At 34.4% G+C, this 16,998-nt stretch overlaps 1 protein-coding gene across 1 annotated transcript; it reads left to right on the top strand.

The window, feature by feature from the left end:
- The first annotated feature begins 7,964 nt into the window (after positions 1-7,964).
- On the top strand, positions 7,965-8,465 carry LOC117915464 (inhibitor of trypsin and hageman factor-like). The gene is made up of 2 exons (XM_034831061.1): positions 7,965-8,007; positions 8,111-8,465. The coding sequence occupies exons 1-2, from the start codon at positions 7,989-7,991 to the stop codon at positions 8,302-8,304; spliced, it is 213 nt and encodes a 70-aa protein (XP_034686952.1). The 5' UTR covers positions 7,965-7,988; the 3' UTR covers positions 8,305-8,465.
- Positions 8,466-16,998: the final 8,533 nt, after the last annotated feature.

The raw sequence follows: 16,998 nt of genomic DNA, 5'->3' as shown, positions 1-16,998 counted from the left end.
GTCTTTAAATAGAGGTGAAGAGCCTCAGACAAAGGATATCTTGTAACCTGTAACTTTATAAGTTATAAGAGCACTTTTGTTCATACGTTTTTTTCTCTTTTCTTTCTCATTTTCTTAGTAGCCAAACATCCTTGGAGGATGAAATCCCCAAGGATGAGAGGCTAAAACCTTTTAGTTTCTTGAAGTAATGGAGGCCATGTGAAGCTCCTGTGTCAGGATGGAGATTTCCAAGCCATAAATGTAAGTAGCTGAGCGTCATAAATGTTTTCATTCAAAGTAAAGCTTTTAATCCCTCTGACTTGCTTTGAATGACCAATACTTGATAACCTTTTGGTCTCAGTGGATTCTTATTGTTAGATCCACTAACGTTCATTAATTATCTCCTACGAGCCATTGTATTGCAAGTCGAGGAGATGACCTATACCAATAAAAGAACAGTTATGAGGTTCAGCTACCCTTTTTGTAAGTTTTCAATGACTAAAACTCAGTTGTTAAACTCATACCGGTTCGGGAAGTAAGCATCACCTTAGTTGCTTCCCCAACTCGAGGTGAAAAGTCCCAAAATCTCCATTTTTACACAGTGAGTTAAGCATGGCTATCCAAAGCTTTGAGAAACTTCTTTTTCCATCTTTTAACCTATTTTCATGTTAGTTTAGTTTACAACACCTTCATCTTTTTATGTTTTCATCTTAACCTAATTTTTATTAAGAAAAGTTCATTCCATCCTCCGAACTTCACTAGTTAAAGTAAAAACCCTTCCTAGTGTTCGATCCTAGAGCCACTATGCTATAGTAGTTTTGCTACTTTAGTGTAAGGACCTTAGGTATAAATTTTGTTGATACCCTTACATGCCAAGCTACCAAGAGTCGGGTTATCAAATAGTCTTGCAATTACAAATAAAATAAAAAATATATAGTTTTTAGTAAAATATAAATAATAATATTATAATAAAATCATAAATTATTTTTTTATAAAAAAATATATATACTATTTTAGTATTTGTTAAAAACATAAGGATATTAACATCTTTGTAAATTTTGGATTAAAAATTATTAATAATAATTTTTAACAATATTGTATTTAAAATGAATAATAAATAATGTTTAACTTTTAACATGTAAATGAATCAAGTTTTTCATTTCATATACACATTTAGTATTGAATTATGAACATAATATTTTATAATGTTTTAATTTAACTTTCAATTAATTAGATCATCTGTTTGAATACAAAATCATTATTAAAAAATTTAAAATTCATTAAAGAATTTAAATTATTAATTATATCTTACTTAATTTATAATTTATTTACCTAAATTCAAAATATATATTTATATGTATAGGAGAAATAGTAAAGTTATAACTCATAATATATAAATTTTGATCTATTTTTTTTTTTTTAATGATTACATCTATTTTTTGAGTTCTAATAATTTAAAAATTATTAAACTCATTAATGAATCTAACACAAGTCTTGCTTGAGTTTATTTGCCTAATATATATACACAGATATATATATATATATATATATCTGTGTGTGTGTGTGTGTGTGTGTGTGTGTGTGTGTGTGTGTGTGTGTGTGTGTGTGTGTGTGTGTGTGTGTGTGTGTGTGTGTGTGTGTGTGTGTGAAACCAAGGTTTGGTTAATCTCGGTTTTGATAATAACAAAACAAGGTTTAGAACTAATTATTATATTTCAAGTGTGATTAGGCAAGATGATTCCAAAGTAACAATTATAAAGACAAATCAAGCCAATGAGAAATCATGAAAAAAAAAATCACCTCAAAGAGAAGTATTTTTCAAGACGACCCAAGTTTCATAAGATCTTCTTGTAAGGTTGTTGGTGCACTAGGATTTTCATACATTACATTCTTTACTTATGCACCAAAATCATCCAAGAGTTATTTTGTTTTAAATATTTTAAAATTGGATGATTTCATGTTTCCAACTAAAACGTTGTGTCAAATGTTTTTCAAACTTGTTTAAAAGGTTTTAAGTTGAAAAATATGGTTATTAAACCAAAAACGACTCAACCGATTCAACCGGATGAGGAACCTGCTGATCCCCAGCTCAACCGGTCTAAGAGTAGGTCAACTCCCAGTTCAACCGATCAATGGTGTGAACAGTAACCGGTCGACCGCCAGCTCAACCAGTAGAAGGTTGCAAAAAACTTCTAGAATGGTTGTTCAACCGGATGAGGAACCAGTTGACCTACACCTCAATCGGTCGAGGTCCAACAGTCACCTGCCAAGTATTAAATGCTAACGATTAGTCAATCGATCGACCTCCAGCTTGACCAATTGAACCCCCAACGGTTAATTTTGTTTTTTTTCTCTATAAAAAGGCTCTAAATCTTCATTGTTAATGAGCTTAACATTTCCAAACCTTTTTTGAATATATTTGAGCCTTGGAAGAGTGTTTTTTAGTACATCATTATTTTAAAACTTGCATATCTTTAGTGCACCATTCAATCCTAGTTTACTTGTATCATTTGAGCCTAAAGTTTTATACTAGGAGTTTGTGAAATTATTTGTATATCTTTGAGAGAAAAAATCTAAGTGTGAGATATTACTTAGGGATTTTTAAGCGAGGAGTATCACTTGAGAGGTTGTCCAAGAGTGGACCGGAGTATCTCTTGAGAAGTGTAAATGGTGTTTGAAGCCAAAAATCCAAGATGGTGGATTAAAACCACAATTCGATTGTATTGCTTGAAGACTTGGTTTGGAAGCCTTGAATTAGTGGAACCTCAAGCTTGAAATTGAAGCTAGAGGAAAGTGGATGTAGGTTGGGTTGCGCCGAACCACTATAAAAATCTTGTGTTTGCATTCTCTCTTCTCTACTCCTTTACTTTATATGCAATTGTTTTTACATTGTTTTATTATATACTTACATATATTTGTCTCTAACATTCACATAGTTTAAATTTGCAAAAAAAGGACCATCACCCTATTCATCCCCCTCTAGGGTGATTACCATAGGTTGCATTAGCCTAATTTTTCTAATAGTATGTATATACATGTATGTATGTATGTATGTATGTATATATAAAGAAGAAATTAACTTAGACATTTAAAATAAATTTTGGTTTATGATTTACTAATGTTATTGAATTTCTCGACTTTTTATAATTAATTAAATTAGTTTTGGAGTATCAAATTATTTTTGACAATTAATGACTTTCATGAATCAAGTACAATTTTATTTGAAATTTATTTGCTTAATGAAAAATTTTAAAGAAGTTAAAAAAAATATAAAAGTACATGTAATTTAAAAAAATATCATATTTTAAAATTTTCGCTATCAATAGATCATGAAAAGAGAAAGGAAATGTATTATATTCTATTTTACTTGTTTTTTATTATTATTTTTTAAAAAATTACATTTTCCTTTTGTTTTTAAAAACCGATAAAAACACCTTCTACTTATTCTCTAAAAACCATTCTTTATTCTACTTTGTTTTTAAAAACTGTTTTTAGAAAACAACTAAACAATGTTAAAAAATTTTAAAACAATTTCAACATAAAACTATTTTTAAATCATATCACTAAACACTCTTAATTTCAATTATCTCTATCTAGCTAACAAATTATGAAAATGAATGGTGAATACTTATTAAAAGAGGAAGAACTTCAGCATGCATGGTTATATATATAATACAACAAATGTGATCCAATATATATATAAACTGAGTTCCCTTGAATCGGAATTTAATGAGGGATTATCAGTTATTTGGATTTTAGATTATAAGAACCATCAAATGATCCAGTCCTCTTATGAATTCTCAAAATTGTTGTGAGCCAGAAAGCAACAATCATTAAAGGCATGCGTTTGGCATACTGCAAATTAGCCAAGCACGTGCACAACCGATGACATGTACGATTGTTAGCAAGAAGGTTACCCTCATGGTTACAACAAGCCTTCTTTGTTGACATTTTCTGAAGATTCCTTTACGAGATGACCCTTTATCTTATGCATCTATCCAAACAGCAGAAAATGGGGGTCTAGTCACCAAAATACCATTATTATCTTTTGCTTGCCCTTTCACTTGCAGCCTAAATCATCGTTGATGATAAGGTTTGCCACGCACCATCAAGGAAAGGGTCAAAGAAGAAGGCTACGGCTGTGAAGCTTAGCTATTATGGAAATTTCATGTTCTCTAGGTCAACTAGCGACAGTTGTATCTGGCCCTTTTCACCATTTTTAATGGAGATAATTTGTCAGCAAGCTGCCATAACCAAGAGCACCAAAAATTCATACACCTGTCTGAAATGGGGGTGAGAACTTCGATGTTTGAATCTGACAGAAAGAAAGTCAATAAAGAACTACTACAACCTATCAAACATACTCTATAAATAGCCCTCTAGCGACACAAAAGATCACAAGCTAATTAGCAAGCAGACATATTGCTTTGTGAAGGGAAAAGAGATGGCGTTCGAATGCAGAGGTAATTAACCAGTTTTATAGTTTATTTTTTTTACATACACCGTTGTTCAAATTTCTTTAATATAGTTCCTTCTAATACCAAAGTTTTGCTGTGCCTATGTAGGTAAGACTTCATGGCCTGAGCTCCTCGGAGTACAAAAGGCGGTCGCTAAAGCAACAGTTGAAAGGGAGAATCCTTATGTCACCGATGTTGAGATCGTGTTAGAGGGAACTATTGTTCCTGCAGATTTGGTCCCAGTTTGCACTAGGGTCCGCATTTGGGTGGACGAGAGTGGCATTGTTACCAGGGTCCCGGTTGTTGGCTAGGACTGTAAAAGGCTGGTGTTTAACTATTTATTCTTATATTGTAAATGCTGCTCCTTTATGAAAGGATGCTCCACCAATCTATCAGGAGTTGCGATATATACTCTCCATTTACTGTAATAAAAATAAATAAGAGTGGCCAATAAAGTCGAAGTGTGATAAATTTCCCTTTCTTTATGATATTTTCCATTTGCAGTACCAAAAACAAATAAGATCGTGGGCTAACAAAGTTGAATAGGAGTCCAATATTTTTTTTCTTTTCTTCAACTTTCTTTCCTAATCTTCTCTACGACTGCAACAATCACAGATCAGAACACAGATAGATGCATTTGAAGGAAAAAGGATGGATGAATTAAGCAACTTAGGTTGCAAGAGGAGTTGAGGAGCCCTTTGCATAGGGGGAATGACTAGGGATTTTCAAATGCGGCTTCATACAGCAGAGGGTAAGAAAATCAGAAAACTTAAAGAGAGTCAAATTATATGAATGAGGAAAACAGAAACATCAGTACCTCCATAGGAATCCGAACTAATCAACCAGTTTGGCAATGACTTCCAGCATTCTGGCCAGACTAAACCCTATTGAAAATCTTCTACACATGACAAAGAGAAAAGTGTACTTCTTAACGGTCTGTTCGGAGGCCAATAAAATTGAGAAAAAGGAGAAGGAATAACCCTGATTCAAGGGTGACATGATATGTATTGTATGGTAAGTCAATTACAGATGGAAGCCGAATCATGGTTAACCTGACTCGAATCTACCTCTTTCAGCTTCTCTATCTGCCGAAAACCGGCAGACCAAGTCATTTCTGGTTTTTCTTTTTCTCGATTTTCAAAAAAAAAAAGTCTTATGGTGTTCTCCATTATTAACATCTTGTGGTTTAAGCTGTTCATTTCTACAATAATCTGCCTATGTTCTCCATTATTACCGAAGTCGTGTGAGGTGCCTGCCCAGAATAAGACTGGTCTCCATTAATGTTGGTTGGAACCAAAACCAAACCTCTCTCTGAATCTTCCTGCTTTCTGGTCTATCAAGCTTTCTCATGAATAATATATCTTCTGAAAATCAGCTTAGGTTTTTCATCCTCAATTTCAAACCTGGATATAAATCTGAAAAATATTCAGTGAACCCATCTATTATAATAACCATATATATTGTCTGTGTTGGTGGCTCTTGCTGAATTATAACTTGCAACAATTTATCACACAGTGAGTGATCAAGATATAAATTGGAGTGGAATAATTATTTTTCATTTTTTTTTAAGGTTTTAATTACAAATCAAATAGAACAAATTTAAGATTTCCTTTTTTTTTTTTTCTTGTTTTTTTTTCAATTCTTTGAGCTATGCTAATGCAAGGGGAGATCACCAATGCAAGAGTTGACAGGGAGAATCATTTGTCACTGTCGTAATCATATTAGAAGGATATATGGTTACTGATAATATTTGTCTGCAATAGGGTTTCACATTTAGATGGACTACGAAGACATAGTCACGAGGGTTGTATCAATAACTAATTTTTGTTTATTAAAGTACCCATTCAACTTAAAAGGAGTTTATAAATCCTCCTAGCTTGTAATTTGAGTGGATTGGATGAATTGAAATATTAAGTCGATCGACCGTGTCAGAATCAACATCAATACATCCTCTCAATGCCATTCAACTTACATATTTCACAATGTACCTTTTTTCTCTTGTCCATGGTCCATTAAAATAACAGTACCTTTTTTCTAGCGATAAGACAATTTTTTTTCCTATCACGCAGCCTTTGTCCAAGAAAGTTCTTGTTTCTACTGAGAATTTCAACATTCAAGGTCTTGATTCAATGTTTTCCTTCTCATGATTAACATATTGGGTTGATAAGAGTTCAACTACTTCATATTTATTAGATTAGAGGAGTTTTCATTCTTTTTTTTTTTTTTATCAAAACATTGTGATAAAAATTAAGAGTATGTTTGAAAACCCTTATTTTTTTAAATAATAATAATAATAAAAATTTTAAAAACAAACTAAAAACTGTTTTCAATTTATAATTTTTTGATAGAGAAAGGTGGCTTGAAAATTTGTTTTAACTATCTTTTTAAAATATATTTTAGTTTTAAATTATTTTTAATTTTTTTAAAGACTATTTTAAAATATAATTATATAAACATGAAAAATGATTATACGTAAAATATTACAAATGAATGTTACTTTAAAAAATTAAAAATATTTAAAATTTCAACATCTTTTTGTTCTTAAAAACATTATAGTACCATTTTTGAAAACCATTCTTAAAATTTGTTTTCAAAAATTAATGTTTCTAAACACATCTTAATAATTTTAATTCATGTACAGGTCCTTTATGAGAAGTTAGGCCTCTAAATATATTATAAAGAAATTGTGATATTATTCATTGTAGTTATGTCTTTTAATGCGGATAGATCATATAGAGTGCTTGTTCTGACGTTACATAGTATTGAAATAAGGCTTGAAAACCACACCAGGAACATGCAACTCTCTGATTCTTGACCATACCTGCAAAGCTGTTTCCTTTGTCTACATGCTTAAGAATTCCAAATGCTCTTGCACCTCTTACAAGATTCAAGGCTATGTTTGAGAACGGTTTAATTTGAAAATGTAGTATTTTTTGAGAACATATTTGACTTGTTTTCAATTATTTTTACTTGTTTTTTAAAATTATTTTAAAATATAATTATAAAAAAAATAATTGAAAATCAATACATGACTACATATTAAAAGTTTTTCTTAAAAAAAAAAATTATTTAGAAATATACAAAACATATTAAAAACATTCCAAATAGGATGGTTGCTGTAAAGTTTCCTAATTTTCATTCGTCCCATCGTTCTTGTGACAGTTTTTGGCTCCAAGCAATACTTTTTTGGGTAGTACTTCTGTTGGGTTATCTTTTTGACTATTTAACTGTGTTCTCCCACTACTCTAATAAGTTTTGTTTATACAACTGAAATAAAAATGGAATATCTGCCTGTCTTGTCTTCCTTGGAGGAATACTCTAGAAAAGAATATTCGTTCAGAGTAAGCTTTCAAATGGCAAATCCACCATTGCCCGTCTTATTAAAAGCATTTAGAGATCTCAAGCCAAGTCAATACATCAATTTTCAAAGACCCTGGCCGGCTAAATTTATTCAGACCTTTGCTTCCCACCCCAACTCACTCTCCCCTATAAATACCCTATATCCTCCCACAAACACTTTGCATCAGAAGAAGATCAGAACTGTAAGACAAGATGGCAACTTGCCCTGATGGTAAGATTTTGTACATAGTGGTTTATATAAACATTATGTATTATGCAGGAGATAATAAACTGTTCCATGTTTATATATGTGTTTTCATGGTAAATTAAACTAGGCAAGAGTTCATGGCCAGAGCTGGTGGGCGTACATGGAGAGGCAGCAGCAGCAATTATTGAGAGGGAGAATCTGAAAGTGAAGGCAGGCATTGTGAAAGAAGGAACACTGGTGACCACTGATTTCCGTTGTGACAGGGTTCGTGTATGGGTTGATAGCTATGGCATCGTGAGCATGGTGCCTAAAATTGGTTAGGAGGCATCACCAGGGCTTGATCAAGAATGCATGGGTTTTAATACCTTTTCAGAGAAATAAATATATTTTTCATGTTGGATATCATGCTTTGCCAGTCAATCTATTAAGCTGTGTGGGATGTGTCCTATACCATATAATAAAATAAGTAGTCGATTCCCTTATCTTTTTATTCTGTTGTGTGCATTTTTTGTCAAAGATATATAGAATGAGGCAATTTACCCGTCATTCGGAAGAATGGCTGAAAGCAACTTACAATAGATTCTAATCAGGTATGATCCAAAATATCGTAAAAACCTTTCAAATTAAATTAATGAGGTCGCACCCGTGGCCATCTCTAGTAAGTGCCTGGCCGGTTATATTTGTTAAGACTAAAAATAAAAGCAATGAAGCATTGACTAGAATAAGAATTTGATTGTCTGATTAACATGTAAACAATTTTATACTAACTATTAGAGTCAAATTAGAGGAGTGATAATGGAAGCTCTACCATCAAGGAATTAGGTCCATGATCCTAGGCATAATGCATGTCAAATGATCATTGACTGATATTCTTCTTTACAATATTGGATGCAATGAGGCCACATACCTGCTGCTGCATGCACCACAACAAGGCATGGATACAAATACAACTCAGTGAATTTTTTGTTTGACAATATACAAGAAGAGGAGAGCTCAACCTTCAGTTTTCCAATTTCATCCTTCTTTGGCCCAAATTTAATAATGAATTAATCGCGTACTCTATGTAGAATATTAAACAAACCTGTTATAATAAAGAAAATTCAATTGCAGATAGGTATTAGGATGTATTAAGCAATAATAAGTTTTTATTCAAAACATATATTCTCTGTTCATGCAAAACTCTTTATCATTTTTGTCCTCTATTTTCTCTTTTCTTTGAAGGCAAAGAGTGGTCCTTAGGTTTGACATACGAAGATGGCAAACCTCACTCAGCATCCAACCATGATGCAGCAAAAACATTAATCATTACATACCCAGCTATCTACCTTCTTCTAAGCTGACTATGATCTCATTGGTAGAGCATGTTTTTGGATTGCCGGAAGAGGAAGAAGCCATGCTAGAAGGGCCTCTTCTCACAACAAAGGCTGGTTGCTTGGGTACTGAAAGTGTGGTTTTTTTACTTTGGAGAATGAGAAATACATTGGACATGGTTGGATGATCACTCCGGTCTTCTTGTACACACGAGCCCAACATTAACACGCCTCAAAAATTCATTAGTTTCACATGTTTGAGTTTGTGTCTGGTCCATCAGATCCAACACCTTATCTTCCTTCATAATCTACAAGCCTGGAAAAATTTTTTGACATTGAAATGTTAGGTTTGCAGTCATATAAATTTAATAGATATTATTGGTCAAATGTTACCTAATTTTTTAGGCTTAATATTGTTTGGGTGTTGTTTTGAAGGGATGTCATGGGTATGAAACCTTGTTGATCCTTTATTATCTTATTTATTCAGTCTCGGTGCAAACACAAAGAAGGCTCATATAACAAAACTCTAATAGACGATATCTTGGTCACAAGTGTCAAAATAGCCTACTACCTTCCCTTGTTTAAATCCGTTGGTGAGAGTGAGGTTTGTGTTTGGAGATGAAGAAAATCTTTTGAAAGAATCCAGAAAATTACACAGCTCTCCCGTCTCTGTTTTCTGTTTCTTACAGGTCCTTTTAAAATGAGTGCAGAGAGAATACACAGAGAAGGGAACAGCAGTTCCAGGAGGTTCTAGAGATTTTCTAGTCTAACCAAATCTGTCACAAGTTATTACAAACTTGGTTAAGAGAGGCATGATGTGGCAGCTGCCATTTCTGTCTTCACACGCCCCTCTCAAACAAAAAGGGGATTCATCCACTTTGAGTTTGTTCTTCAACTGTAAGAATCTAGCTGTTGACAAAGGTTTGGTGAAGACATCAGCAACTTGGTCTATTGAAGGAACAAAGCGGATTTCTAATGTCTTTTGCAAAACCTTGTCTCGCACAAAATGCTCGTCAATCTCAATATGCTTTGTTCGAGCATGGTATACATGATTGGCTGCTAGTGAAGCTGCTCCTTGATTGTCATACCAAATTACCGGTGAGAATTTGAGTTCAACTCCCAATTATCTTAGTAAAGAATGCATCCAAGTTAACTCTACAGCAACAAGAGCCAATGCACAATATTCTGACTTAGTACTTGACCGTGCTACTACACTTTGTTTCTTAGAACTCCAAGATACAAGATTTCCTCCAAAAAATACACAATAGCCACTGGTGGATCGTCTGTCATTTGGACAGCTTGCCCAATCAGCATTAGAGAAGCCTACAAGGTCCAACTGTTTGCTGGACTTGAAGTGAAGGCCATGAGTAATGGTCCCTTTCAAGTAACGAAGTACTCTTTTACAAGCTTTCCAGTGAACATCAATAGGATTTTGTAAGAATTGACTCAACTTACTGACCATATATGAGATATCTGGACTTGTCATTGTGACATATTGTAATGCCCCAGTAATACTTCTATAAAGTGAAGGTTCTACCATAAGATCACCATCTCTCTTTGATAAGATTTTTCCTAAGGTAGCAGGGAATGGTAGAGGTTTAGCTTCATCCATCTTTGTTCGTTTCAGCAAGTCAGTAACGTATTTGGTTTGAGTTAGATACAGCCCAGTAGTATCTCGAAAAGCTTCTACTCCAAGGAAGAAATGTAAGGAGCCAAGGTCTTTAAGAACAAAGTTGCAATTCAAGTCACTTACTAATTTTGATACAGCTGCAGAATTGCTACCAGTAAACATGTTGTCATCAACGTAAACTAGTAAAATCAGCAAGGTATCTCATGATTTACACATAAACAAAGATACATCAAATCGTGAGCTAGTAAAACCCTAATCTAAGAGTGTTTGCTTGAGTCTATCAAACCAAGCCCTCAGCGCCTGCTTCATCCCATAAAACGCTTTCCTTAACTTGCATACAAAGTGGGGCTTTGTAGAATCAACAAATCCTTTGGGTTGACTCATATACACATCCTCTTGTAAATGTCCATTTTTGAAGGCATTGTTTACTTCTAATTGACGAATATCCCATCCTTGTTGCACAGCCAAAGCCAGAACTACTCGAATGGTAGAAGGTTTAATAACTGGACTGTAGGTCTCAGAGAAATCCACTCCAGGAGTTTGATGAAATCCTTTTGCTACCAAGCGGGCTTTATACTTGTTTAGTGAACCATCATAATTGTATTTTAGCTTGAAGACCCATTTATTCCCAACAACATTATACTTGGACTGATATGGAACTAAATCCCAAGTATCATTATTCTTAAGAGCTTGAAATTCTGCATCCATGGCTTTCTTCCAATTGGGATCACTGAGGGCTTGTTTAATTGAGAGAGGCTCAGCAGGAGCAGAAAATACAATTAGTGGATGCTTGAGGACATTAAATAACTTAGGCTTGTATATTCCAGCTTTGCTTCGTGTCACCATGGGATGAGTGGAAGGATTTGGTTCAAACGTAAGGACTGGTTGTTGGCAGGGTTGAATGATAATAGGCTGGAAAGGTTGCTTAGATTGTGGATATGTAGTTGTGGTTGAACCAGAATGTATTACATGCTCTTCTAATTGGTCATGTGGCTGTGAATGATTTTCGGCTTTGATTGCCTCGAGACTAGCCATAATGGGTGGTTGATGCATATTACTAACTAAAATTGTTGTACTTATACGCACAGTTGAAGATAAACTTGGAAGCATGTGTGTGGTTTGGGAAGAGGAATCATTTCCTAGAGATGAGAATAACTCCGTATAAGGAAACTCTGACTCATTAAAGATTACATTTCGTGAAATGAATACTTGACTAGAAGGATGAAGACACAAATATCCCTTATGAGCTGAACTATATCCAAGAAAAAGACATTTACAAGAATGAAATTGCAGCTTATGTGTATTGTAGGGCCTTAGATGTGGGTAACATGAGCAGCCAAAATTACGAAGAAAGGAGTAATCCGGCAAACGACCAAATAGCTTTTGGAAATGAGAAATATCTAAAAGAACTGGAGTGGGAAGGCGATTAATCAAGAAAACTGTAGTATGGAAAGCCTCCCACCAAAAAAAAAGGGGCATGTCAGCTTGAGGTAACAAAGTTAGCCCAAGTTCAACAATGTGATGATGTTTTCTTTCAGCTCAACCGTTTTGTTGATGGATATGAGGACATGGATGGAGAAGCTGAATCCCATTTTGTGAAAGAAAGACAGCAAATGGGCAAAATTCACCTCCCCAATTAGTTTGAACACATAATATGGACTTGTTTAATGCTTTTTCGACAAGAAGTTTGAATTGTTTAAAGGCAACAATAGCTTCAAATTTGTGTTTGAGAGGGTATATCCATGTGAAACAAGTATAATCATTGATAAAATGAATATAATATCTATACCCAGTACTTCCAGGAATTGGTGTTGCTCCCCAAATATCAAAGTGTATAACTTCTAAAGGTGAGGTAGTTTTGGTTTCAGAGATAGAGAAGGGAAGTACATGACTTTTCCCATATTGACAAGCATTGCAGAATTCAAGACCTTTATTCAGTGAAGGATTACACAAATTTAAGACTTGTCTGAGCACCTTAAGAGAGGGGTGACCAAGTCATTGCTGTCATATATTGGCATTTAAAGAAGATGTAGAAACAGAGAAACCAACTGAGGTACAATTATGCTTGACACGAACAGGGGATGTAGTAGACTTGCATAGATTAACAGGTTTTGACACTGGTTTGATGAGTTTTGACTGAGAGTTGGTTGTTGTTTAGGGATTATGCAACAAGTAAAGACCATCTCTAAGCTTCCCTCGAATTAGAACTGTTCCCGTAGTTTTGTCCTTCACAAGACAATAATTTGCATGAAATTCCACAAAAACTCTATTATCAGCTATAAGTTGGGAAATGCTAACTAGATTTTTGGTAATTTGGGGAACATGTAAGGCATTTTCAAGATGAATAGGAATAGGAAAATGTGTTGGGAGATAAGCTTGGCCTATGTGAGAAATGGAAAGTTGCTTACCATTTCCAACTATAAACTTCTATTGGCCTCCATATTCTATTTTCATGGTGGTCTTATCAAGTGTAGTAGTCATGTGATTTGCCGCACCACTATCAACATACCAGCCAGGGTTAAGAATAGTTTCTAGTGTAGCCATGAGAACAACAGGTGGAGTCCTGTTATAGGTGTTTTGAGTTGGCAACACTGAAGGCTGAAAACTTTCATCTAAACGATGCTAATAGTTGAAGGCTATGTGACCTTGTTTCCCACTATTAGAGAATATTAGTTAGGATTAATTAAGAATTAGTCTTGAATTAGTCTTGACAACCCATACTTAACAGATTGTAACAATACTTAAGTTGTAGAAATATATAGAGGAAATAGAGAGAGTCTACTTTTTTATGAAGAAGAGACACTTTTTTTACAGTCTTCTAAAATAACCTTTTCCTCTATCTTCTCTCTAGAATATTCGTTCTTAGAATTCTATCATGGTATCAGAGCATGATTCTTCTTCAATAGAGGTCAATATCAGTCCTGCAATAGCAAACCCTAATCCTTTGTCTTCCACTCAGTTTGTTCCAATTAACTTCAATCACTCACTGTCCGTGAAGTTTGACAACAAGAATTTCTTGATCTGGAAACAACAAATCGTCTTTGCGATTCAAGGCTATGGGCTACAGAAATTTGTGTTCAGTAACGATGAAGTACCAATTCAATTTCTCACCAGAGAAGATGCGAGATCTAGAAAAGCAACTAAGGAATTCCTTGAGTGGGAACAACAGGATCAACTACTACTCTCTTGGCTTCTCTCATCTATTTCTAAGTCGATTCTTCCATAGTTAGTTGGTTGTGATACATCATTTCTTCTTTAGGGACGATTACAACAATATTTTGTGTCTCATACTCGAGCCAAGGCGAAACAGTTCAAGACTCAACTTCAACATACCAAGAAAAGAGGTTCAAAATTGATGAATACTTTGTGAAGATCAAGGTTTCGATTGATTCATTTGCGTCTATTGGTGTTTCTTTGTCAACTAAAGATCATGTTGACTCAATTCTTGATGGTTTACCCAGTGATTATGAATCTTTCATTACCTTAGTCACTTTGAGGAATGATGATTTTTCAATTGAAGAAAAATTGGAGCTCTCTTGATGACTCATGAATCCAGAGTTGAGAAGAACAACAGTTCTCTTGACTCCTCTTCTTCTGCTCATGTTGCAAGCTCTAAAGCTATAGAAAAAAAAGAATCGTTTTAAGTAGAATTATTATGCTGCTAACTCTCAAGGTAATCATTCAGGTTACAATGGTGGTTTTGGATGAGGTGGAGACTTTGGTCGTAGAGGTGGCTTCAATGGTGGTCGTGGATTCAATTGGAATGACAATGGAAAAAGTAATAAAGGTGGTTTTCATGGTAGAGGAAACATAGGTGGTTTTCAAGCAAGACCTCCTTGGAACTCTGACAATCAAAATGAGAAACCATTATGCCAACTATATGGCAAAATAGGTCATGTAGTAGCACAGTGCTATTACAGGTTTGACCATACTTTCCAGGTACCATAGAATCTGTCAGTCGGGAACCCTTCTCCTCGGGCTTATTACAGTTTTTCACCCCAAGTCAATGGTGTATCCCAACTTCTGAAATCTTTAGTGATGACAATTGGTATCCAGACTTTGGAGCTCCAAACCATGTGACACCTAATCTTGCAAATCTGATGAAAAGTGTTGAGTTTGCTAAGCAAAATCAGGTTCATGTTGGGAATGGAATAGGTTTGTCCATTAAGCATATTGGTCAATATGAATTCTTATTTCCTTTTTCATCTAAACCTCTTTTACTTAATCACTTACTTCATGTACCTTCCATTACCAAAAATCTCTTATCAATTTCCAAATTTGCAAAGGATAATAAAATATTTTTTGAATTTCATTCTGATTCCTATTTTGTCAAGGATCATGTAACCCAAGTTGTTCTAATGGTTGGGAAGGTTAGAGATGGATTGTATGCTTTTAACTCCTCACATCTTGCTCTCAGACCAACTCAAAGCTTATCGAAGTCTCCTTCTATTGTTGCTAGTTCCTTTTCTTCTAAAGTTTGTACAACTTCTTTGTCATCTACCTTTGATTTGTGGCATAGAAGATTGGGTCATCCTTTGGCTGCAACAATTAAAAATGTCCTGTCCAAATGTAATATTGCCCATATAAATAAAATTGTCTCCAACTTCTGTTCTTCTTGTTGCTTGGGTAAAATACATAGGTTTCCTTTTTATTTGTCTCATATAGCTTATACCAAACCTCTTGAGTTAATTCATTCAGATTTATGGGGTCTAGCCCCGGTATTATCTAATAGTGGATATATGTATTATATTCACTTTGTGGATGCTTTTTCACGATTTTCTTGGATATTTTTACTCATAAATAAATCTGAATCGATCAAAACCTTTGTTAACTTCAAAACTCAAGTGGAATTGCAATTTGATTAAAAAATCAAGTCCTTGCAAACAGACTGGGAATGTGAATTTCGTGTCTTTCAATCTTATCTTGCTGAAAATGGCATTGTACATCGTGTTTCTTGTCCACACACTCAACAACAAAATGGTGTTGCTGAATGGAATGATAGGACCATAGTTGAACATGGTTTAACCCTCCTTCATATAGCTTCTCTTCCTCTTAAATTTTGAGGTGAATTATTTAGGACTGTTGTTTACCTATCAAATAGGCTTTCCACTGCAATACTTCATCACAAATGTCCCATTGAAGTCTTGTTCAAGTCCATACCTGACTATTCTTTCCTCAAAGTATTTGGTTGCTCTTATTTTCCCAATTTACGTCCCTATAACACCATAAACTTCAATATAGGAGTGAAGAATGCACTTTTCTTAGCTATAGTCTATATCACGAGGGTTACAAATGTATGTCTTCTAATGGTCGAGTCTATATTAGTCATGATGTCATTTTTAATGAAACCTCATTTTCTTATTCTAAAACTATTCAAGTTTCATCTTGTTTACCTTCTACTGTTTCCCCATCTACTTCTCATTTTTCTCCTTCAGTCTCTCCTCCAATATTGTCTCCAACAATGCTGACAACTCTTACTTCTCCCATTTCTTTGGCTAAGCCAATAAGTGAAATGGATAATGTTGTTTCCACTCACCCACATGCACTTAATAGTGTTGATACTACTCCAGCACCTACATAAGTTCCTAGTTTTGTTGTTTCTCCTTAGCAAGTTGTCTCTAATCCAGTCATTACTCCTGTACAACATGTTGTCTCTTCTATTGTAGATACAAGTACCTAGGAGAATTGCCAAGGATACTGATAATACTTATTCGATGATTACTAGAGCAAAGAGTGGAATTGTTAAACCCAAAATTTTTATTGCTGCAATAAGAGAACCTTCAAGTGTTGCAGCTGCCATTCAACAAAATGAGTGGAAAAAGGCTATGGTGGTTGAGTATGATGCATTACAAATGAACAACACTTGGTCACTAGTTCCTTTACCCGCTGGTAGACAGGCTATAGGTTGCAAATGGGTTTACAAAACTAAAAAAAATCTATATGGCATTGTTCAAAAGTATAAAACACAACTAGTCGCCAAAGGCTTTCACCAACAAGTTGGCTTTGATTTTACTGAGACCTTTAGTCCATTCATTAAGCCTTCTACAATAAGAGTTGTTTTCACCATTGCTCTCT

The sequence above is a fragment of the Vitis riparia genome, chromosome 5 (assembly GCF_004353265.1).
Source record: "Vitis riparia cultivar Riparia Gloire de Montpellier isolate 1030 chromosome 5, EGFV_Vit.rip_1.0, whole genome shotgun sequence".
Taxonomy (NCBI): Eukaryota; Viridiplantae; Streptophyta; class Magnoliopsida; order Vitales; family Vitaceae; genus Vitis; species Vitis riparia.
This window is presented reverse-complemented; position numbering and strand designations above follow the sequence as displayed.